Source organism: Diabrotica undecimpunctata, chromosome 6 (genome assembly GCF_040954645.1).
Source record: "Diabrotica undecimpunctata isolate CICGRU chromosome 6, icDiaUnde3, whole genome shotgun sequence".
Lineage (NCBI taxonomy): Eukaryota > Metazoa > Arthropoda > Insecta > Coleoptera > Chrysomelidae > Diabrotica > Diabrotica undecimpunctata.
Window position 1 is genome coordinate 9057665 of NC_092808.1, and position 24041 is coordinate 9081705.

General features: G+C 34.6%; 1 protein-coding gene across 5 annotated transcripts in view; it reads right to left on the reverse strand.

Annotated features, from left to right (window-relative positions):
* nahoda (DOMON-like domain-containing protein nahoda) overlaps window positions 1-24041 on the reverse strand; it is a 144993-nt gene that overhangs the window by 48290 nt on the left and 72662 nt on the right. For all 5 annotated transcript variants that reach the window (XM_072534172.1, XM_072534170.1, XM_072534169.1 and 2 more), the window contains exons 2-7: window positions 15683-15753; window positions 8377-8474; window positions 5378-5511; window positions 4458-4679; window positions 2661-3257; window positions 10-30 (exon numbers count right to left, since the gene is read on the reverse strand). In XM_072534172.1, the coding sequence (XP_072390273.1) occupies window positions 10-30; window positions 2661-3257; window positions 4458-4679; window positions 5378-5511; window positions 8377-8474; window positions 15683-15753 (1143 nt within the window). The remainder of the gene's footprint in view (window positions 1-9; window positions 31-2660; window positions 3258-4457; window positions 4680-5377; window positions 5512-8376; window positions 8475-15682; window positions 15754-24041) is intronic.

Genomic DNA, 24041 nt, shown 5'->3' on the forward strand with positions numbered 1-24041 from the left:
TCGACTTACCAACATCCCTTCTCCTACGACCTAAAATTAAGAAAAAACATATTTAATATATCGATTATATTGTATGGATACGATAATAATCAAAAGATATATTTTTTTATTTATCACCAGAAGTTGCCATCTTGTCTCTCCGGGAGCCGTGAGACTTTCTTGTAGTGGAGGGCTTTTTATATTCACTACTTCTGTGTGCTCACCCGAGGTACAGCAGTCTGTCGGATAGCGACTCTTTGAAAAAACAAGAGACCCGACTTTACTTATTAACAAGGCAATTACTCAACATACACATGACAACATACACAATGTACAATAAGCCAATAGGCTGCAGTATAACCAGCTTATACCGGTATTGCTTCTGGGAGTAAACACAGCTGAGTGGACTATGTTAGCATTATCCCAGTATGGGATGCTCTGCAGAAACTAACCACCCATTCCTAACTTGCCAGGGGACAAAATGACCCAAGCAAACAAACAAAATATGTGATGAAGCTCAGCAAGGACCCAGAAAGATCCGGAAGGCGAGTAGTACCGGTCGCTAAAACCTATCCGAAAGTTACATAGATGTAAGTAGACTGTTAGTTGCAATATGAAGAGGCATTCGAGTCCAAACCACAACTTTATCTACAATTATCTTCAATCTACGACGTGAAAAGGTTCTTGACGTCAAACGATTTCTTTATCTACAATTCTTGTTCTGTAATTCATAGCTGTAGTTCGTTGTTATTACTGTATCATCGGCAGTTTAAACTTTACTTATTGATAGATATTCCCTCTGTACAATCTGAGAGTGCTTCTTAGATACCGCTTAACTGGACATTGAAAAATAGCGGGGACGGCGTGCAACCCTGGGGGATTCCTCCCCCTACTTTGATTTTTCAGGTGTTTTGTTTGTCAACTCTTACCTTGGCAGTTTAATTGCAACGTAGATTAGATATAATTTTTATATCACGACTGTCAATATTTTTCCTTTTTGATATATCTACATTACCGCCAAGATCAGGCAGACACGATGCTAAGTATAATGATTTTAGAAATAGAAAAGATTTTAGAAATATTCCACAAGATCGGCTAAAATCTATATTTATCCGTATTCCTAAGAAACCAAGCCCAAATAGATATGAATTTCGATGAATAGTTTGATGAGTCAGGTAGTAAAATTGTTTTTGGATTCTACATAATAGAATCCGTTAAAAATGAGATCAAGATCTGACAAATTACAAATGGGTTTTCTAGAAAGATCAGGAACTAGCAAGGCTTTGTTTACGCTATCAGTTTTATCACAGAAGTACAAAGAAAAGAGTACAACGAAAAAAGTTTATCTATGTTTCACATATTATACATTACAATATGTATAATTATATATACATATATTCACATATTATACATTATATACATAAAGCATTTGTCTGTATCAGTATTGAATATAGTACCATATTCAAAGATCTAAACGAACTTCAGAAAGTGACAATATAGCTCGAAAATAGCCAAAAGCTGTATTAATTAAACTTGGAGTCAGACAAAGTTGCATACTATGCCCCATGGGTTTTAACATGTTGTCAGAGATTGCCTTTACCTAGAACAATTTGTTGGATGAAAGACGTAGTGGTGTTGGGCCACGAAAAAGAAAAAAAATAAGAGACAGTATCAAGTGAGACAGTATGAAGTAGGCAATTAATGTCATGTTGTTGTTTTGTTGATATTGCATATATAATTTTTAAGTAACTGTAATTCTGTATTCTGTGTAAAAGTAAATAAAACCGAATCCAACCTTCGTAAACTTGTCCAGTAAATTTAATTTAGGTATAGTACACTGAAAATTCAGACTAAATACCACAAAAACCAAATGGATGTTAGTAAGCAAAACCCAACAACCACCACAGCAACTGATATTAGACAATGAAAGAATTGAACACGTGGATTCGTACATCTACTTGGGAACAACAGTTAACTCAAATTGGGATCAAGCAAAGGAAATACGTATAAGAGTAGAAAAGGCAAGAGCATCGTTCACTAGCATGAAGCAAATTTTCACCTCTAAAAGCCTCACCCTACCTCTCAAAATTCGACTTCTGAAATGTTATGTATTCCCGGTTTTGTTATATGGAATGGAGGCGTGGACAATGACCGCAACAATGATGAAAAAAGTAGAGGCCTTCGAAATGTGGGCTTACCGACGTATATTACGTATATCCTGGACTGAGCACGTGACCAACGAAGAGGTACTACGCCGGATAGGTAAAGAGAGAGAGGTAGGAATAAGTATAAAGAAAAGAAAGTTGGAATACTTGGGTCACGTTATGAGACATAATAAATATAGAGTACTACAACTGATCATTCAAGGGAAAATAGACAGCAGAAGGGGTCCAGGGAGGAGAAGACACTCGTGGCTCCAAAACTTGCGGCAATGGTTCGGATTGTCATCTGCTGAACTATTCAGATCTGCCGTAAACAAAGTCAGAATAGCCATGTTGATTGCCAACGTTCGGAACGGACAAGGCACATGAAGAAGAAGAACACTGAAAATTGGTATAACCTCACTTAATCTTAATGATAATTAGGAGAAAATCGCAGAATAATATTTTTAATCACCCTTGCGTAATACTTCTACTCAAAACATAAAATATATTGATTTAAAAAGATTATTTATACTGTACCTTGCTTTCTACTGACTTGAAATGAGACACTAGTCTCTACAACATCGCTGACTGGGAGAGCGCGTCGCAAAGCTGGAGATTGAGAAGCGGATCGTCTAGAGTAAAGCGATTTTCTGTATTTAGATGGTTGCTGAGTGGTTGTCGGCTCCGGTTCGGGCTCACTCTTTGGTTCAGGTTCGCTCTTGGGCTCAGGTTCACTTTTTGGTTCCGGCTCACTCTTAGGTTCCGGTACTGTCTTAGGCTCAGGTTTTGTTTTGGGTTCAACATTGCTCTTAGGCTCTGGTTCACTTTTGGGCTCTGGTATGCTCGTAGGTTCTGGTTCGCTTTTCGGTTCAGGCTCACTTTTGGGTTTTGGTTCTGCTTTTGAGCGATCCGAGTTCAAAGTGGCAACAGGTCCGATAAGTGGAAAATTTTTACAGCTCTTGGTAAGGGATCTTGGTCTCCAACCTATGGCAGCGTAACTTGTGCCATTAACCACCAATATAGCTTCAAGCTCGTTGTGTTCTTTTAGAATCCTCCAATAAAGGCGGAACGTTGGGCTTAGTTGTTTTTCTGTGTATAGTTCGAAGTCGATTTCTGTTGTTCTAACTGCAGAACCTTGAATCCAAAAAATTTTATATTAACATATATTTAATATATGTACATATATTAATAAAATATATCGCAAAAGACGCAGAAAATATAAGATTTTGTGTTACTGATAATACTTTTACTACAAACTCACACCACCTACTGCATTGAAACATCGATTAGAAACGATTAGAATTGATTAAAGTCGTTTGGAATCGATTGAAGTCTTTTGAAATCGATTATAATAGATTGGAGTCGTTAAATCCACCCAAAGCAGATTCTAAATATCTGAACTTTAAACTCAGCTGACGCAGGGAGTGAACACAAACTAATACAAACTAGTACTATAGAGCGTTTCACGTTAAGAAAATAACATTGCGGAGATAGGGCCATGTATTTCTTATGGACGATAGAAGCGCAGCGATGCCACGATGAACACAAGCACGATTCAGGGTTGTATAATTTGTATTTTCGTTTTCACAGACATGAATTAAATTAATGTTTTTAACGTAATTGACCAAAAGTGCCCATTCGAAACAAGAGATGAAAAATAGGGAAAATGATTTTAATTAAATAAATAGTATTTACAAAAGATAATTTTATTTTATCTTATTTTAATTATAGTAACGACAGTTTATTTGTTTTTCGGTAAGAATATCATATACCATGAATCATAGAAATCAGTAGAAAATATTGCTTAGTTAAATCATGCACTTTGCCGGCTATTAAAGATTTAAAAGCAAATTGCAACTTAAAATAATACGGTGTGCGTATGTCAGCGATTTTATTTCGTTCTCTGAGACTACATAATGATAATAGGGCTTTGTGGTTCTTCAGTTGTTATTCTTTACAGTTAAATGTTAATTGAAAATGGAAATTCGAAAAATATATCGACAATCTAGTAAACCGCATGCCTGAGAGTTTTGGCAACACTGATCTCCATAAGCCTAATGTTATTTTCTTAACGTGGAACGCTGTATAGCAAAAATAAGAATGAAAATAACACCAAAACATTTTCTACAGGAAATCACCGAGAAAAAATTCAATGTAGAATCACTGTGGAACGACTCTACAAGAGAAATATACCAAAAGAGGCTAGCACAGAAGATACCTACAGCTGAAATAAATAGTTTGATTTAAAATTGATATTTTTTACAACCGTTACCCGCCTAATAAGATATAGAACTTTTAGAATAATTTAAAATATTATAACATAACTTCACTTACGTTTAATACAACCTGGTCCATACCACCCCAACTGGCAATAACATTGCTGCTTTGGAAAAACGGTTCCACCAACATCGATACATTTGCCATGTTCTCCGCAATCACTATTCTCGACGCACTCGTCTCTGTACTGGCAGATCTCTCCATAATAAAGTCTATCACATTTACACCTTCCGACTAGATTTTTACCATGGCCGCTACATGTCTCCCTAAATTTTCTTCCTAAAATTGTTATTATAGTTAAGTTATTGCTTATCATGTATGAAAAGTTATTCAATATTAAATATAGTTCGTTCTAAAATCGATCACATCGTTAAGGTTAGGTTTGCTTTTGTACTGCTTCAATAATCGATTTTTACAGACAAAAACCAAGACGAATTGACAGACGAAAAAAAAAAAGAAAAAGAATTGACAGCTTGATCATAATATATGGTTTTGATCCTGACTAACTGGGTCTGAACCTGGCTATATCTCAGCCAGTAATTCAGATTCGATGCTTCAGATTTATTTAATTTAGATATAGAATCAAACCTGGCATTGTTAGTTTCACTCAAACTTTTATTAGTACTTATATATCTTCAATTGGACTAAGTTTTGTTGAATTTGCTGGCCATACTGTAGTATGGGTATTTAAATCTCCAACAAAAAGGAATAGTAACCGAAATTGGTATATGAACAAAACCAGTTCAGTCTGAGTTAATTTATAATCTGGATTAATATACATACTACATACCAAAATTTTATTTGGGCACGTATTATTCAATTTTAGGAATAGGTGGATATATAAGATCTTGCATTATACAGCTGAAAACGCCACTGCTTTGGATATAAAGCATGAAATATATTAATATAAAAAATATATAATCAAAATACGTATATAGAAAGACAAGCATGAAAAACTTTTAAAACCAAAAACTTACTTGGCAATATATCAACATCTGCACATGACCAGAACTTATAACTTTCTCCCCACTCAAGGGCTTGTCGTATCAGTCTTAATGTACAATTCTCACAGTTGAATTGGTGTGGCAACTGCACTTGAAAGGATTGAGCTCTGAAATAAATAAAAATATTAAAACAAAATTTTGAGGTTATTGTTTTATTCATACAAAACTAGTCTGACGTCACTTTCTGTCGTTTCACTTGACAAGGATATTAAAAGTGAAAGACAAAGAAAAAATGCACGGTACTTTACGAAAAAGAATTATATTTGTACTTTGTAATATCAATGAGATTTTCTTTGTAATATTAATGAAAACTATGCAACTTCACGCCGAGAAACAAGAAAATTAATTAGAGAGAAAAAAGGAAGTACGAACAACAGAAATATGAAGAAATGGAAAGGAATAGGCAACAGTCAAATAATCGAGCATTTTACAAATCAGCGTCAAACGAAAAGAAAGAGGAAGAACATGGAGAAAATATATATTTTGGGGTGGACCTACCGTTAGAGGACCTCAAAATAGATGAAACATTGCAAGCAATTAACAAATTGCAGAACGGAAAAGCTCCATGCTCTGACAATATACTGGTTGAATTCCTTATGTACGGAGGAGAAACTCTACATAGACAAATACACAAACTAATAACACTTATATGGAAAGAAGACACGGAATTAGGCATTAAGGTGAACGGCATACCAATTAGTAACCTACGCTATGCGGACGACACAGTGATTATAACTGATAAATTGGAAGATCAGCAGTTATTACTTGATAGGGTGAATAGCATAGGTAAAAAATATGGCCTCAAAATCAACATTTTGAAAACGAAATATATGGTCATTAGCAGAAACCCTCCAGAAAACCCGATAATATGCATAGGTGACGATCGCATAAAACGCGTGAAAACTTTTAAATACCTTGGCACCACAATCAATGACCAATCGTATCCACAACAAGAGATAAAAACCCGAATACAAATGGCAAGACAAGCTTTTGTAAAATTCAGACCGCTTCTATGTAATCAAAACCTACATTTCGAAATACGCTACAGAATGGTCAAGTGCTACATATGGTCCATCTTGCTTTATGGCATGGAAACGTGGACTTTGAAAAAAACATCTATCAACAAACTTGAAGCATTTGAAATGTGGTCATTAAGAAGAATGATGCGCATACCTTGGGTGGATAGAGTTCGAAACGATGACGTCCTTAAGAGAGCCGGCGTGGAAAGAGAACTCTTTAAATTAATTAAAAAACGCAAGATTGGTTACCTTGGGCACATATTGAGAGGAGCAAAATATGAAATACCTCAGTTAATCCTACAAGGGAAGATCGAAGGTAGGAGAGGAGCCGGCCGCAAACAATTATCCTGGTTAAGAAATATTAAAGAATGGACAGGAATACACAATACAGGCGAGCTGTGTCACGCCGCCAAGAACAGAATTCTAGTAATGAGATAGTCGCCTACGCACTTTGGTGTATGGCATGTGAAGAAGAAGAAGAAGGAAAGAAGAGAAACTACCAAGAAAATGGTACAAAAGTGTAATAATCCCCATCTATAAAAAGGGAGACAAAACCAAATGCTCTAATTATAGAGGCATCTCCCTACTTAATACGGCATAAAAAAAACTTATCGAACATCCTATTCAGTAGGCTGACCCCGTTTGTAGAAAATTTCATGGGGGAATACCAAGCCGGCTTCAGAAAACATATATCGACCATAGATCAGATCTTTACTCTAAGACAGCTGCTTGAAAAAGGATGGTAATTCAATAGAACTATCCATAATCTCTTCATAGATTTCCTGCAAGCGTACGACAGCATTAAAAGGGATCAGATGTGGAAGGCAATGGCAGAACTTTCAGTTCCAAAAAAACTTATCCAGCTTGTTAAGTTATGTGTGAATAGCTGTGGATCCAGAATACGGATAGGTAACAAACTCTCAGAATCTTTCGAAATAAGCAGTGGCCTGAAACAAGGGGATGCGCTGTCATCTCTCCTCTTTAATATCATACTGGAGAAAGTAGTAAGAGCAGCACAACTTAAAACAGAATTACTGACAGTTAATGGACCAAAATTACTACTAGCATACGCAGATGACATTGACATTGTGGGAAACACAGTCACCAATGTGAAGGAAAATTTTAATAAATTGGAGGTAGAGGCAAAGAAAACTGGTCTAAGGGTAAAAGAACAGAAAACCAAATACATGTGCATCAACAGACAAAAGAGACGAGATAGAATAGGGCAAAATGTTACAATAGTCCCATATAACTTTGAACGAGTGGAGAGTTTTAAATATCTCGGAGCAACAATCACTGCAGATAACGATATCGGGAAGAGATTAAAGGAAGAATTCAGGCAGCAAACAGATGTATGTACAGTCTCCACAATACTATTAAATCTAAAAGCCTAACACGAACATCAATGATTAGAATATATAAAACGGTGATTAGACCGGTGCTCATGTTTGGGTGTGAGACGGGGACCCCGACCAAAGAAACTGAAAGAAAACTTAGATGTTATCAGAGGAAAATCCTCAGAAGAATCTTTAGGTCTTTTCACGACATTAATAGCAACCAATACCGAATGAGAACAAATGCTGAGGTCAAGCAGATGTATAGAGCGAGTGATATACTCCAAGAGAGTAAATCCCAACGTCTAAGATGGGCTGGCCATGTCCATAGATTCCCTAATAACCGCCTTGTCAAGCTAATATGGGAGGAAGCCCCCACAGGAAGAAGGCCCTTAGGACGTCCACGAATGCGATGGAGAGACAATACATGGTCAGATCTTAGAACAATGGGGCTACCCACTGACCCAACTATTATGGACGACCGTTCAAGATGGAAGCAAGTTGTGCAGTCAGCCAAAACCCAACCCGGGTTGTAGTGCTACGAGAAGAAGAAGAAGAATATTAATGAGCCTGATTAGCTTATTTTTATATATATAAAAAAACGTAAATTATTACTTACGTGGCATCATTCGATACAAATTCGGAACCTTGTATCGTTGGTGTCAAGTCTAATACTGGCCTCTCTAAGAAGTCTAATAATTGAATTCTAAACCCTCCCTGTAAATAAAAAAGTATGTAATCAGTAATTGATGTTAACAACTTTTAAAAAATAATAAAAAATAAAAATTTTATGGTGCTAAATACCACTATAGTTTATTTTTTAATGGTTGACAATATAGGTATAACCAAAATTTAACGTATATCTCTACAAATTTAAAAATTTAATTATTTTTAAAGTAGTAACGATGATGCAACCCAAAGCCGGCGACGGTGGTCTTACAAATATATGCTAATAATTCGGAGCATGTCTGAAGTTCATATTATGTAAAATTCAGTATCTTTCTTTTGAAGTTTTAGTTAGTTAATTATGTTCTTTAAGCAGTTAAGTTAATTCACATTTTTTCAGGTTTGCAAAAAGACGTTTTGTGAGACTTTTGGTAACAATGGACGACGTGTGCAGATTCTGTCCGAGAAAATTGGTTGTGATAACGAAAGTATGAAAGATAAACGGGGCAGTAAAAGACAACGACGCTAGCCTGATTGGAAAGAAAAGATCATAGACTATATATCGTCAAGTACAGCACAAGAAAGTCACTATGGTAGAAGTGACGCTCCAAATCGAAAATATCTCTCGACGGAGCTTAATGTAGTTAAGTTGTACCAAGGATTTTTGGAAAAGTACTTTGCTGATTCTACCGAGCCACCAATATCTAGACAATGGTTTAGTGGTGTATTTTTGACAGAGTTTAATCTTTCATTAAGCCCCCAGGAGTTGAGACATGCCCAACATATGACTCGCTTTTAGTCAAAATAGACAAAGTTCTAACAGAAGAAATAAAAACTGATGCTAAGCAAAAACTAGAAATTCACCACGGGCAAGATGACGTGGTAAGACAACAAATTAGTAAAGATTACATAGAATCCAGAAGAAACAACTCAGATATCCGAATGGTTCAATTTGATCTCCAGCAACAGATGTATCTTCCAACGTTAACTCATACCCAAATGTATTATAGCCGTCAACTTACCTGTATTAATATGGGTATTCATTTAGAAGACGAAGGAAGGGGCGTCATGGTTTTTTTACCAGTAGCGAAATATAATTCACTACAGATAAGCAGAAGCTAATTCTCTGGTGTGATAATTGTGGTGGTCAAAATAAGAGAAAGCAAAGAAGCATGCCAAGCCGCTTATACCAAAAGACCTCATTGAAATTATTGCTAATGCTGGAAAGAAAAATTAACGGATTTTTCTTTCCAGCATTAGCAATAATTTCAATGAGGTCTTTTGGTATAAGCGGCTTGGCATGCTTCTTTGCTTTCTCTTATTTTGACCACCACAATTATTTTTTGACTTTGAATCAAGCCAAATCCATGATAAACACTAAAAACTTGCAGATATCTTCGGCTACTATGATTCGAGTGACATCTAAAAACTTTGGTGAAGTTTATACAAAGAAAAGTTACGGAGACTTTGCTCCATGGCTTAAAACTTCAGTGATCAAACTTGGAATCACTAAGGCGAGTTTTAAGGAGTTGGAAATCGAGATAAAGGAAACCCCTATGCCATTGTCGAAAAAAAGAAAGATATCCAAGGCATGCTACCATATTTAGCAGGAGAAGCAGAAACTTTTATACGAAAACCTTACAAAATACTGATATTTAAATTTTTGATTAAGGTTACTTAAGTAAATAAATAAATGTTAGCTTTATGTTTACTATAATTATTGTTAATTTGATCTTTTCCTTTTGACTTTTTTTTTATTTAAAGAAACAAAGTCGCATCCACCCAAAGGTTATTAGCGACATTCCTGTAACATTTGTAATAATATTAAATTTAACATTTGTAACAATCAATCATTGTAACAATTAATTATAATTTGTAAACAATTGAACATTTGTAATAATTAATTAAGTTGAATTTTATGTAAAATATTTATACATTTTAAGTAACCTAATAAATTGTTCGGAATTAAACTTTTGTTGAGGAGTGCTTTCAGGTTATTTGGCAAATTGTAAGACTGTCTTTGATTTACATATTTAGGACAGTCTATCAAGAAGTGCTTTATACTGTCTACTGTATTGCATATTTCGCATTTTGGAGGTTCACTATTTGCGAAGAGATAGGCATGAGTGTACCTACAGTGTCCAAGTCGTAGACGTGTAATAATAGTTTGGCATCTTCTACTTCTGGCTGTGGACTTCCATGAAAAAATATCACTTTTGATAGTTCTCAGTTTCGAACTAGAGTCATTCCACTCCCGATTCCACGCACTTAACACCTTATTTTTGAAATAAACTTTTAGATCGCCTGCGATACTCGTACACTCTGTTTCTGATGTGTCACTGGTGATAGCGTTACGCGCACTAGTATCTGCTTCTTCATTCCCTTCTATGCCTATATGAGATGGTATCCATAGGAAGTGGATTCTTCTGAAATTTTCTTGAGCTTTCATTAATTCGGCCCTGATAATTTTCTCAATGGGGTGTTTAGGGTATACATTTTGCATAGCTTTGACTGCGCTGAGAGAGTCAGAAAGGACTAGACAACAAGGGTTGTTTTTAATTAATGTTGGTTAAACTGAGATGTGTCACTTCCGCTTCCGATGCCTCACTGTTAATATAATTATGGATTTTTTTCCTTATGGACGTGAATTTACGTTTTATGGATCTTTCCTTTAAATTGGGATAAACTTGACTGAGCATATGGGACAAAGCTGGTAGGTCTGTGGTATATTCTTGAATTGTGGTTATAGGAGCTGCTGACCCCGTGATATTCATTAGGAGCATGTTAAGTTGATCAACGTTTAGAGGGAAAGGTAGAGGGTGATTTTCTATGAAGCATTTAGCATGGTCAAGTAAGAGAGAAAATGAGCGTTCAGAAGTGCTTGCTGAACTGATTTTAGCTTTTTTAGATTTTGCTTGGACTTTAGGTGGTGGAAAAATGTTACATTCTTTTGAAGATGGATCTGCTTCAGGTGAAATAATTTCATCAAAGTTTCTTTTTGGTTGATTAATTATGTGACTGTCCTTATTTGATGCATCTACTTTGTTCGGTATCTCCGGGATATTAGAAATAGACATTTGTTCACACTGAGAAGGGTTTGTGTCATTGGATGCTTGCAAGGATATATTTGTTGCGCTGGATACCGATGCTTCATTGTTTTGGCTGGGATTTAGTAGTAGTGGTTCGGAGCACTGTGAAGCGATGTGTCCTGGCTTCTGGCATCTAAAGCAAACTAAACTGTCTTGAGAAATGAATAGTCTATATGTCGTGTTGTCAAAAACAAGAGTAAATAACTCTGGTAGTGTTAGATTGTGAGGACTGATATAGATTTGTCTTTGAAAACTAAGGATGTGATTGTACTCAGGCATAGAAGCACTTATGTTGAGAAAGGTCATGGGGGAGACAGGAACTATGCCGATTTTTTGTAACTCATTGATTAGCAAGTCGTGCGGTATTGAAGGACATACGCCGGAGAGCACAAGTCGTTCCGCTGGTGTAACTAACCTTCTTGCTCTGACAATTTCACCTTCAACTCATAAAATCGTCCACTATTTGTTTATATGATAAATACATACATATGCGATTATTAGATAATCTAGAAGAAAAAATTATATTTTTCGGTTGAATTATATTTCCAAGTGGGAGAAGGTAGTCTTGAAGTTTGGTGTTTTCTAAGGCACTAAAGATAATTGCTTGGGACTTTAAAGGAAATTGCACTCTCGACGCTGCCGAAGAGTATGACTGTGATGTGTTTATTTGATTTTGATGATCTTGTATTGTAGAGCTGTTGTGTGATTCCAAGTTTGAATTCATTTCGATAAACGTTTGTGAAAGGTAAGTCCCACCCTGTACACCTGCTAAAACAGGTATATCGGTCTTTACTGAAAGCGGTTATTTGCTGGTAAAACTGGATTTGTTTATTGACAACAATAACAAATAATTGCAATTTGCTGACTTTAATGCTAATTTAACTGGATATTATGTAAATAGTTTGTACACTTACAGTTTATTTCAATATATCACTAAGATTCACAATTTATAACTTACATTAAACTTTGTTAATGTTAAAAATATTCAAAGCCCACATTGAATGCAACATTATAGTTATCGATGCCCCTTTTGACTTTTAAATGCAAGTAAATACACACTTACAACGTTATGACTTGCGTAAATGATGGCACTTACAACGTTTCGTTCTCTTAGTGTTTTTAAATTAATTAATTAAACCAAAGTTTAATAATAAAAATATTAAGAATAATTTCTTTCATTATTTTTCAACTAAAACAGTTTTTTGTCTCTACTGAAAACTTTTATTTTGGGCACTTACAACGTTATGGTTTGGCGCCCCTCATTTCTTGCTTGAAACATTTTTTTCTACCGCGTACAGATTCTTGGTAAATTGATATTTTTGTGTGAATGCAAACTTTTTTGCATCTTTTTTGGGGTTCCAAAATTTTCTTTCTCTTTTTCCGCAAAATTCAGCTTGTTTTTATGATTTTTAAGGTTCAGTGGCATTTTCGTCCCTGACGATTGGAGTATGTATGTACCCATATTCAATTAATAAATGCTATGAAAAGAATTAATATTGCATTACATGTAGCAAATAACCGAAATGTTTTTGTATCGTCGACCCCTCATTTCAGTCACTAATGGGCATTGCCTAAAATCGTAAAAATATATATGTACGTGGGACAGCTAGGTGTAATGAACTCCATATTGCAGCAAAATTTTAATTGAATTTTACACCGGAAGTTTCCGGCCTGAATATTTAAAAAATATATTAAATATTAATAAAACATATACATAACTCAATAGTTAAGTACCCCAATTCTACTCAACTGCTATTTAACGACCCTGGTTTTTTGATTCTAAGTAATAATATCTCATTCTTTATTTTTGGTTCACCTGTGAGGTTAAATCAGAAGTAAATGAATATTTTAAATATCTTTCTAAGTATTTGAGAACTGTTGATTGTACAAAAGGGAAACTACATTAGGAAATAAATGCCTATGTAAGTAACTCAAAATTCGTTGCTTCCTATATGCAGGGAAGTTTTCTCTCATCGCCATTTAAGCCACGAAATAAGGTTAAAGAGACAACCGGACATGTAAACTACTCAGAAGAATGAGTCCTGGTTAGGCTGCGTTAAAAAAAATGAAAGCTTTCAACCTTTCTAAAAAGTTATTTTGTCAGCTAGTTTGTTCTCGTGTCGGTTGTATTCCCAAGCAACTAAATTTTTGTAAAAAACAAACTGAAAATCTACGATAAAATATAACCTATTGACTCCTTTTCATGCTCCACTGACATAGCCCCTTCTTCAACTGACCTGTACAATAATTACAATGTTCCAATCCTTTTTTTTCATTTTGTAGTTTTAACTACTACTACTAAGGATTTCCACAGTTTTCACTGTCTTCCTTCACTCAACCGTTTTCTCCAATTTTCCCTGTCATTCCAGTCTCCATTTCGCAGGGTTCTTTTCTCCATAGCCTCGTCGATTTCATCTCTGAATGACCTTCGGGGTCTTCCTCTCTTTCTTCTTCCAATCGGGCTCCATTCTGTGATTTTGTTTATCCAGCGTCCTCTGTCCGCTCTTCTGACGTGGCCTTACCAGGATAGTCTCTTCTCCTCTATATAGTCGATTATGTCTGATTGCACTCCCATTCTCCGCTTAATCTCTGCGTTTTCAATTCTGTCTCTTTTTGTAAGTCTACAGCTTCTCCTCAGGAACTCCATTTCTACTGCTCTTATTCTACCTCTATTTCTCTTGTTTATTGTCCAGTTTTCGGACCCATATGTCAGGATACTTCTTGTCAGGGTGTTATATATTCTCTTTTTTGTCTTTATCGTAATGTTCTTATCCCACAACACTGAGTTTAGTTGTCTTATACAGTTCCTTGTTTGTCTCAGTCTGTTGTTTATATCTTCTTCTGTTGTTCCTTGGTTCGATATTATGGTTCCTAAATACTTGAATTTATCTGTTCCATTTATTTGTCTTCCCTCGTCTATCTCTAGGTTTCTCATATCCTTGTTTTCTGTTGTTAGGTATTTGGTTTTCTCTAAGTTTATTTCCATTCCGTTGTTTTTATATTCTTCTTCTAGTTTTCTGAGCATAAAGCTGAGATCTTCTTCATCTTGTGCGATGACTACTTGATCGTCGGCAAAACTTAAGGTGTATAGGTATTCGTCTCTTACTGGTATGCCCATTCCTTCGCACTTTCTCCTCCATGGTTTGAGTGTCTTTTCCAAGAATATTTTAAACAGAGTAGGGGACGTAGCACAGCCTTGTAGAAGTCCTTTTGTCGTCTTAAATGGATTGTAGGCTTTATTTCCACATTTAATAGCTACTGTGTTTTCTTTGTATAGTGCTTTAACTGCTTTTATTAGTGTTTGTCGGATTCCGAGATCATTCATTGCTTCCCATAATTTGACTCTAGGTATTGAGTCATATGCTTTCTTTAGATCAACAAAGGCCAGATGTACCGGTCTACCTTTTGCCATTTTCTTCTCTATCAGTTGTTCTAATGTGTACGTATGATCTAGGCATGATTTTCCTACTGTGAACCCTGCTTGGTCTTCTCCAATTTTTCCTATTATTTCAGTTTCTAGTTTTTCTTTAATAATTTTCCCGTAAAGTCTACCTACCGACGATATTATACTAATTCCTCTATAGTTTTCACATTTTTTCCTGTTTCCTTTCTTATGTATGGATGTGATGTATGCTTGTGTCCATTCCGCAGGTATTTCTTCTCCATTTAGTCCTCTTTCGAACATTCTATGTAGCATGCGGAATAACTTTTCCGTTCCGTTTTTAATTAGTTCGTTTGGTATTCCTCCGGGTCCTTTGGCTTTTTTGTTCTTCAATGTCTTGATTGCTCTCTTAACTTCTGCCAGGCTTATTTCTATCTGGTCGTATGCCCCATTTCCTGCATGTTCTATATTCTCTTCCTGAAATTGGGGACGGTTTTCTGTAAGTAGTTCTACGTAGTATTCTTGCCACTCGTTTTCACTAATTTTGCCGATCTGGGTTTTCTCTGTCTTATTTCGTTGAAGTGCTTTTAATATTCGCCATGATTCTGAATTTCTCGTTCCTCCGATATGTCGTTCTATCTCTGTGCATGCTTGTTCCCATCGTTCGTTCTTTTCATTTGTTACTCTTTTCTTTACCTCTCTGTTTTTTGTAGTTTTAAGAAGTTTTAAATTATAATCAAGTTAAACTAACTATTTAAAAAAGCCGAAAAAAAAATACTTAAACTCACCCTATGAGGATATCCTAGATGCCAGGTTACGTTAAATTTGCTACCTTCTAATAACGAAGTTTTAATATTTCCTGTAACAAAATAAATATGTCATTATTCATATAAATGTTTAGATGATTATTTTATATTATAATGTAGCTTATCCACAGTGTTGTATACAAATTTTATGGAGCATCTCTTCGTAATATCATGCTGCCATTTTTGGGGTTATTTAGACTTTTAAAAGTAACGGATCAAATGAGGCAGCAAGAAGAATTTAATACTGAAATTGACAAAATAAAGAAACAAGACTAGGACAGTCGCAATGCCCCAAACTTTAAGATACTTATTTAGGTAGCGATGACCGATTTCGATTCTTTTCGAATCTTTAAAATGATGAAACAATTACATGTTGTAATTCGATAAAATTAAAAAAAAACCTTTTATCAGGTATGGTACAAAAAGTGCTAATATTACTTATGTTTGTTAAAAGAAGGGGATATTTTAATTTAGTTTAATTTTAAGTAAATTAAAATTAAACTAAAATAATGTAAATAGCACTTACATTCCGGTACAAGGTTTGTTGTTAAGATGGCGTGTATCAAACGCTCATTTATGCTTAAGTTAGTATGTGGATGTTCAGCTTATTATACATCGTCCAAAAAGGGATGTTTCTTAAGGAGACAGTCTAGAAGCTGTCTTGTGTTATTGTGATTGATTGGAAATTAGATATATGTTATTGTTTGTAACCATAACCATTGTTGCATTAATTGGTACTTAACAATTGTAATATTGGCCCTTTTTCTACCATAGCTGATGAAATTTTTCTTAAATTGTCCGAATTACAATATGTAATTGTTTGCTAACCAGAAAACTGTAGGTGTCAATTACTAAATAAAAAGATTGTGAGTAAGTCTGTAATTTATTTCTACAACCCATTTTGAAATGAACTCACATGGACAACCAATTCAAGAAGGCCAAGAAGATCAGTAGGCCGTTCGAGGCAAAAGTGGAAAGATTTGTTTAGGATTGGGGTGCAATTATGAAAAATGAAAGCACAAGATTTTAGAATATGGAGGGCGATATTGATTGCGGCTAATAGTTACCTCTAGTTGTAAGACTAGACAAGAAAAAGAACTAATTTTCTAACCGAATCTGTATTAGTATCAGTATACTCAGCAATGACAAATTGATCATATACAAAAAGAAGAGTTTTAATATAGTTCTCCCCAATATATAATTTCATTTTACTATATTTTTTGTACCAATATTTTAGAATTGAGTTTAAATAATTTTTAAATAGGATAGGGAAGATACAGCGACTTTGCCTCAGACCCTTGTCAACGAATATTCCCTTTAGGAGAAAAATTACTTCAATTATATGTTGGGGATATCTGTTCATTCATAAGTTATTCCTGAGTTTATTAATTGGGGCATTATCCTATCTCCGTTAAATATATTAATAAAAGATAATGTTTGAATAGTTAAATGACAGCTTAATGATAAGACTTGAATTAGAATAAGACTATTATAGATCACACTGCAAGAACTGAATCACTCTGAGATAGATATTTTAAAAATGTCACCTTGAGCTATTAAATCATTACTTATACAGATTACCAGTTCTACTGTTAGATATTATACTTTAATAGAAGTCATTAAAATTACTGTTACTTACTTTAATTAATGTAACAGCTTGGATTGTTTACAAATGAGTAAGCACTGGAATATATAGAAATACATTCTTCAAGGTGTAACAAAATGGTAATACATAATATGTAATGATTAAGGAGCGACGGTTTTCCTTAATCAAATAATTTTTTTTTTTTTTTTCGTCAAAAACAAATAACATTTTAAGTCATTCAGATCATTTAATACCTTTTTGACCGTGAAAATATCTGTCTGTGGTCAACGTGCCAATGTGGTCAACTCTGTGTTTGCACTGTATGTAAACCCCAGAAAAATTAATGAAACTATTTGTAGTGAAAATTAGTCTTTGGAGAAAACTCTCTACAATATTGTTTTGATGTCATTTGATCGTAAAATTATAAATGAAAAAGGCCCAAAAAAAATATTCAACGACTCAACAAAAATAATATTAACATGGTGGGAAATCCCTATTGGAACCAGCAGGTTGTTAGATGGAATATTCAGATAAACAGATGCGTCAGACGACAAGGATGTGTACTTTTATTAGTTCTATTTAATATATACTTTAATATTCTGAAGAAATATTTGCCCAAGCACTTGAAAACTAGAAAAGAAAACCAGAACAAGAGCAGTATGAGTGTAGCATTTGCAAATTCTTTGAAATATAAATTGAAAAATAATTTCAGTGTATTTCTCTTTACTTTCGTGCGTATTTAAACACCGAAATCTTTTAATTCCTCTTAGCGTCGCCGAGTAGATATAAACACATTTTTAGAGTTTGTTTATATTTTACAAATGCGTTTTTCCTTGGTATTTTCTTTGATCGAAACCGCTTTTAGGATATTCTGCGTTTCAAATAAATATTCCAGTTTATATGTTTTGTTTATGCTAAGTTAAGCGAATGAATTTAAAAGATTATTAGATCACTCTCGCTGGGGCGTGGTCAAGAGCGGTGGGCCTCAGCGTTATGTCCAAAATTCTACGTCCAATTTGAAAGTTTTCTGTTTTTTTTTCTTTTTATAGAAAATGTGTAGCAGTTTAATCAGTTTAATGGTTCAGTTGCAGTTTAAGTGAGGTTTGGAAGAATCGTTATTTCCATCCTCGTTTTGTTTCTCCCTGGTTGTCATCCCATGCTTTTTGACAGTTTGGAGATGAATTTGTTCGTGTTCAGAGATTTCCAATCCAGTATCAATCCTCTGAAACTTTAGTGCTTTTTTTTTTTGGTGAAAGCAGGTAACTTTTTGTGTTTTACCTTTGAAGTAACGACAGACATTTTTTTTTAAATAATAATTGCTTTCATAACTATTAAATTCTCTGTTATAAAATTCAATGTTGACACATGACAGCTAGATTCATATTTTTGTGACATTAGCTTTTTAGAAAAGGTTAATCTTTATGAATAGTGTTATTTAAAAAGATAATTCTTTACTTGTAATAATTTTTTATTTGCCACAGTTTATAGCCCAGTAACATTTGTAAGTTTTTGTAGCAACTCCCGAGTTTGTAAAAGGATAATGACATATAAGTTTTCTTTGTTATTTTGGTATGAATCTCTGTAACTATTAATATAGTATTTTTTGTGCCATCTGTATTTTTGTAACTGTTTGTGGTGACACAACAATAAATTAATTACTATTTAAATGGGAATAAGCCACAATTAAAGGTTAAAATACGTTTATTGATATTTCAATTTCCACTTCGGAAATCGTTCTATTTTGTATTTTGAGAACGATTTCCGAAGTGGAAATTGAAACGTCAATAAACGTATTTTAACCTTTAATTGTGGCTTATTCCCATTTAAATAGTAATTAATTTAAAATGCCACAAGAAAATAGCTTCAGAACAATAACAACAATAAATGTTTAATTTATTTCTCTGAACCATTTTGTCTTTTTATTTTAGCAAAGTCTCCTAACCATTTTTGTATCTCTAATAATTATTTCAATAGTTACAACTAGTTTTTGTAATCGTTATAATTTGGCACCTCGAAGCGGCGTCCATTTTAAATTGCTAGAGGTCCTTCCTGTTGTTCGTTTTGTTTGTCCATTTGTTCCAGGAGATTTATGTCAGTACCCCTTTGTTTCATTTTTGTACTTGCCCGAATCCAACCCCATTGCCATTAAACTTATCCACGACCCAGCTCGCCAAATAAACCCTGAGTGCCGTTTGCACAGTTTCATTTATTTTGCTTGACCTATCTCCACCCCCAGTAACTTTCGTCCCCAAGATTTCAACCCCCATAGTAACACCCTATGTGGTAGGCAAAATAATAACGTTACATGAGAACCAAATAAATGATCAATCAGTTTAAGAAATAGAAAAGATAATAAAACACCTAAAAACAACAATCCATTGAAAATAAAATGGCATTATAGGTGAGCTATTGAAGGAAGGGAAAAAGACACTAGAAACGACTTGGTACCCTAATCAGACAAATTTAGAAACACTACAGAACATAACCTTGTTCCACTTTATCTGGGAATCTACTCTGCGTTCAGGCTGTATACAGATAGATGGAATTATATGTTACAAGAGACGACGTTTTACTGGTTTGCAGGTGAATTGATTACAGGATCAAAAGGTAAAAATATTTAAGGACATGTAATAAACAATAATGAACAACAAAAACTTTTGGGCTTTCAGGTTAATCAAGCAAAAACAAAGTATCTTAAAATGTAAAGTAAGAAAACAGAGAAGAGTAAATAAAGATAACTAGTAAAGACGACAGTAAACACTGCTTTGAAAGAGTTGCTGCTCTGAAAAAATATCTGTATTTACAATTTTTTTTTCGTCAATTATAACGTCGAAATCAACAACAAATAAAACAAATTCTTTATTTTTCATTTATGAAAATAAGATAATTTTTGGCTTAAGAACATATAATAACTGTTTTAACTTTACGTTAATAAGTAAACCACGGTGCAGTTGCATACTGTAGAGTATTTAAGTCTCTTGGGTAAAGATTCATGGTTCCTACTGTACGTATAATAATAAAGTTATTTTAAAAACGATATCCGTACTTAAATGTCTTTAATATTGACCTTACGACAGTACCAATTTGCTCGATTTTTATAAACGACCAATTTCTAAGGTAAGTTTCTCGACTGAGGAGAAGGTTATTTCAAACTAACTCATGGTCAATTATTTCTGCAACCTTTACGCAGAGATGAGCTAAATACATAATTGCATTGAAATTTTGATTTAATTTTCAGATAATTGAAACGTTAATGCTGGGATACGACTCTATTATTAAAAATAAAAATAAAAAAAGCTAACACAGATTAATTTAACCATTGATTTATAGATTTTAATAATGGATGAAATCCAAATAGAAAAGGAGAGAAAAGTTTGATTAATTTAACAGTTAATATATAAAAATCTATCTCTCTCTTGTCGTTTCCTCATTGCTGAGGATCGTGATTTCCTACAATGCTCAATTCTCTCCATCTCTTGCGATTTTGGGCTGCTCTCATGGACTCGGAAAACGTCTCTCCAGTGGCTTTCTGTACTTGATCTGACCATCGGATAGGTGAGCGTCCTCGGCCTCTACGTCCTTCTACGTTTCCGCACATAATTAGTCTTTCTAAGTTGTCATTGTCTCTTCTCGCAATGTGGCCAAAAAACTTTAAAACATTTGCAAGACACTGAGAGGAGAGTCTGGTCTGAATGTTTAGCTCTTCGAGAATCGACTGATTGGATCTGTGCTCCGTCCACGAGACGCGTAGCATTCGTCTCCAGCACCACATTTCGAATGCGTCAATCCTTTTCCTATCCTCTGATTTTATTGTCCATGTTTCGGCACCGTAACTGAAGATTGAAAAAACGAGTGTCCGTACCAGTCTCATTTTGAGTTTTTTGGATAAAGAGCGGTCCTTCCATATTTTTGACAGTCGACTCATCGCGTTCTTGGCCATCCCTATTCTTCTGCGAATTTCCGTATGGGAGGAGGCTGCATTGCTTAAGGAAGATCCTAGATACGTGAACTCGTCTACTTTCTCGAATTGATTTAGGGCGTCTGTTGTTTGGAGGATATTCGCGTGGTCCACAATCATGATTTTTGTTTTCTGATTATTAATCTTGAGCCCACACTTGTTACTTTCGGTTTCTACTCTCTTTATCAGTCTCGACATCTCCTCTTCAGATGTTGCTATCAGTGTTGTATCGTCTGCGAATCTTAAGTTTGAGATCTTTTTTCCTGCAATGGAGATGCCGCCTCTCCATCCATCGAGTGCGTTCCTCATTATGTATTCTCCATATAAATTGAACAGGTCTGGAGATAGTATGCACCCTTGTCGTACACCTCTGCTGGTTTTGAAGGTATCAGATTGCTGGTTTTCAATTCTTATTTTAACTGAGTTATCTTCGTATAAGTTTTTAATTAATATTGCCAAATGATCTGGAACTCCCATCTCATGAAGAACTGTCCAGAGAACTTCCCACTTCACACAATCAAATGCCTTTTGGTAGTCTAGGAAACAGATTATTATTGGAATTTTAAATTCGCGGGCCTTTTCTATGAGCTGCCGCATATTAAGGATTTGCTCTCTCGTACCCTTCCCTTTGACAAAGCCTGCTTGTTCTTGGGGAATTTGTTTGTCTAAGTATTGTTGCAAACGGCGTTTAATGATTCTTAGTAATATTTTGCTTGGATGGGAAATCAGTGAGATGGTACGATAATTACTACACTTTGTAGTTGTTCCTTTTTTATGGATTGGTATGCACAATGATGTGCGCCATTCTCTAGGCCACTTTCCGCATCTCCAAATTTTATTACAAAGTTTCCACATTATGTAACATCCTTTGTCTCCCATGTTCTGAAGGAGCTCTCCCGTGATATCATCGCAGCCAGGGGATTTATTCTTCTTGAGGTGAGTTACAGCTTCTTCAATCTCGGACAGCAGAATTTCAGGTTCAGGGTTGTATGCGATGTTTTCGAGGGCTGAAGTGTGGCCTAGATTTACGTGTTCTTCCCTGTAGATCTCTGAACAATGGTTTTTCCATGTTTCCAACACTCTGTCGATATCACTTATGATAATACCATGTTTGTCCTCTATTGCATAGTTCTTGGGTTTAAATTCTCTCGCAAGAATTTTCACTTTCCGGAAGAGGTCTTTGGTTTCATTTCGATATCCGTGATTTTCTATTTCTTGACAGATTTCAGAGATGTATTCTTGTTTGTCTTTTCGGCATCTTCGTTGAATATCTCTGGAGAGAGCTTTATATGTCTGTTGATCACAGGGAAATCATTCTATCATCCAAACATTCTGGAAACTGAATACTAGTCCATTTGCAGGGATTTTAGTACAGCTACCCTCTTCTTCTTGTAGTTCCTTCTCTTATCGGAGGTTGGCTATCATCACAGCTATCCGTACCTTATTGGCGGCTGCTCTAAAAAGATCTACTGAGCTGCAACTATACCACTCTCTTAGGTTTCTTAGCCGGGAAATTTTTCGTCTTGCTATGGATCTTTTACCCTTGATTTTACCTTGCATTATGAGCCTTAATATTTCATATTTCGCACCTCTGGTAATGCGGCCTAAATATTCCAGCTTTCTTGTTTTGATGTGCTTTATGACCTCGCAATCCTTTTGTAGCCTTCTTAACACTTCTGCATTTGAAACTCGTTCTGACCTAATTTGGTTCAAATCAAATCCTGAAACTAGTTGTTTAGTTTGGAGTACTATAAGAATATGTAGTTCTGTACTTATTTTTTGGCCATTTTTCCACCATTTTTTTCCAAACTTCTTATAAACGACTTAACTACTAAATATTAACGAATATGATTATTTGCTTTGTTTTTTAAATATACTGTTACCGATTGGTTCTCATGCGTTTTCATCATGGACGTATAAACACAGATGGATTCAGTTATTTACATAAAAATGTGAAGCCAAAATTATTTGACTAGGTCACATTCTCAGCACCTTCAAATGTTGTCACATTTTTTTATTAAAATATCTTATTCCCGTATCGCTGAAAATATTACTATATTTATTTTATACTCTACAGGTGTTATCAAACCAAAATAATAATTTATTACTTATATTAATATATTTAATTGTAACTAAAACATCAAATGTGCACATAGTGTGCATATCATTTAATAATAGCGTATAACAGATATCAACCAATAATTATTTTATATGTAGAAGCACTGAAACCTATTTATTAATGGCAACGGTGTTTACATTTCTCTGTCTTATGGCTCTACGTCAAACTTCAAATGCTGTTCCATGACATGTCCATGTTTGTTTACTTTTTACCCAAGATGAGGAAAAGTTGTTTTTCGATATTTTGGCTGTATTTTAAGTGATATTTGTAAATATTGAAATAAACAAATTATAATAATGGTGCTACAGTTTTGCATTTGCAAAAAAAAAACGAAATATTTACATCCCAATGTCTCATTTAATTTGTAAGTAGTTTGTTTACATTATTTAAGATGAGGAACTGAGGAAGCCTGTGTGTTTACATTTTAAAATATGTCTTTCATAGGCGTGCCATTGGGTTTATTCATATTAATTAATGTATTGAACAAGATATTAGTTCATGAAATTAGTATAGACATTTTTAAATTGTAAGTAGACATCATCTGATTAAAAAGATCTGTTTAGTAGCTTTTTAATTTAATATTTCTCATGAATTAACAATAAATTAGTGAAATAAATAAAACTCATTTATTTTTCTATGTAGGTTTCCAAATAATATTGATTAATGATGAAACTTACTA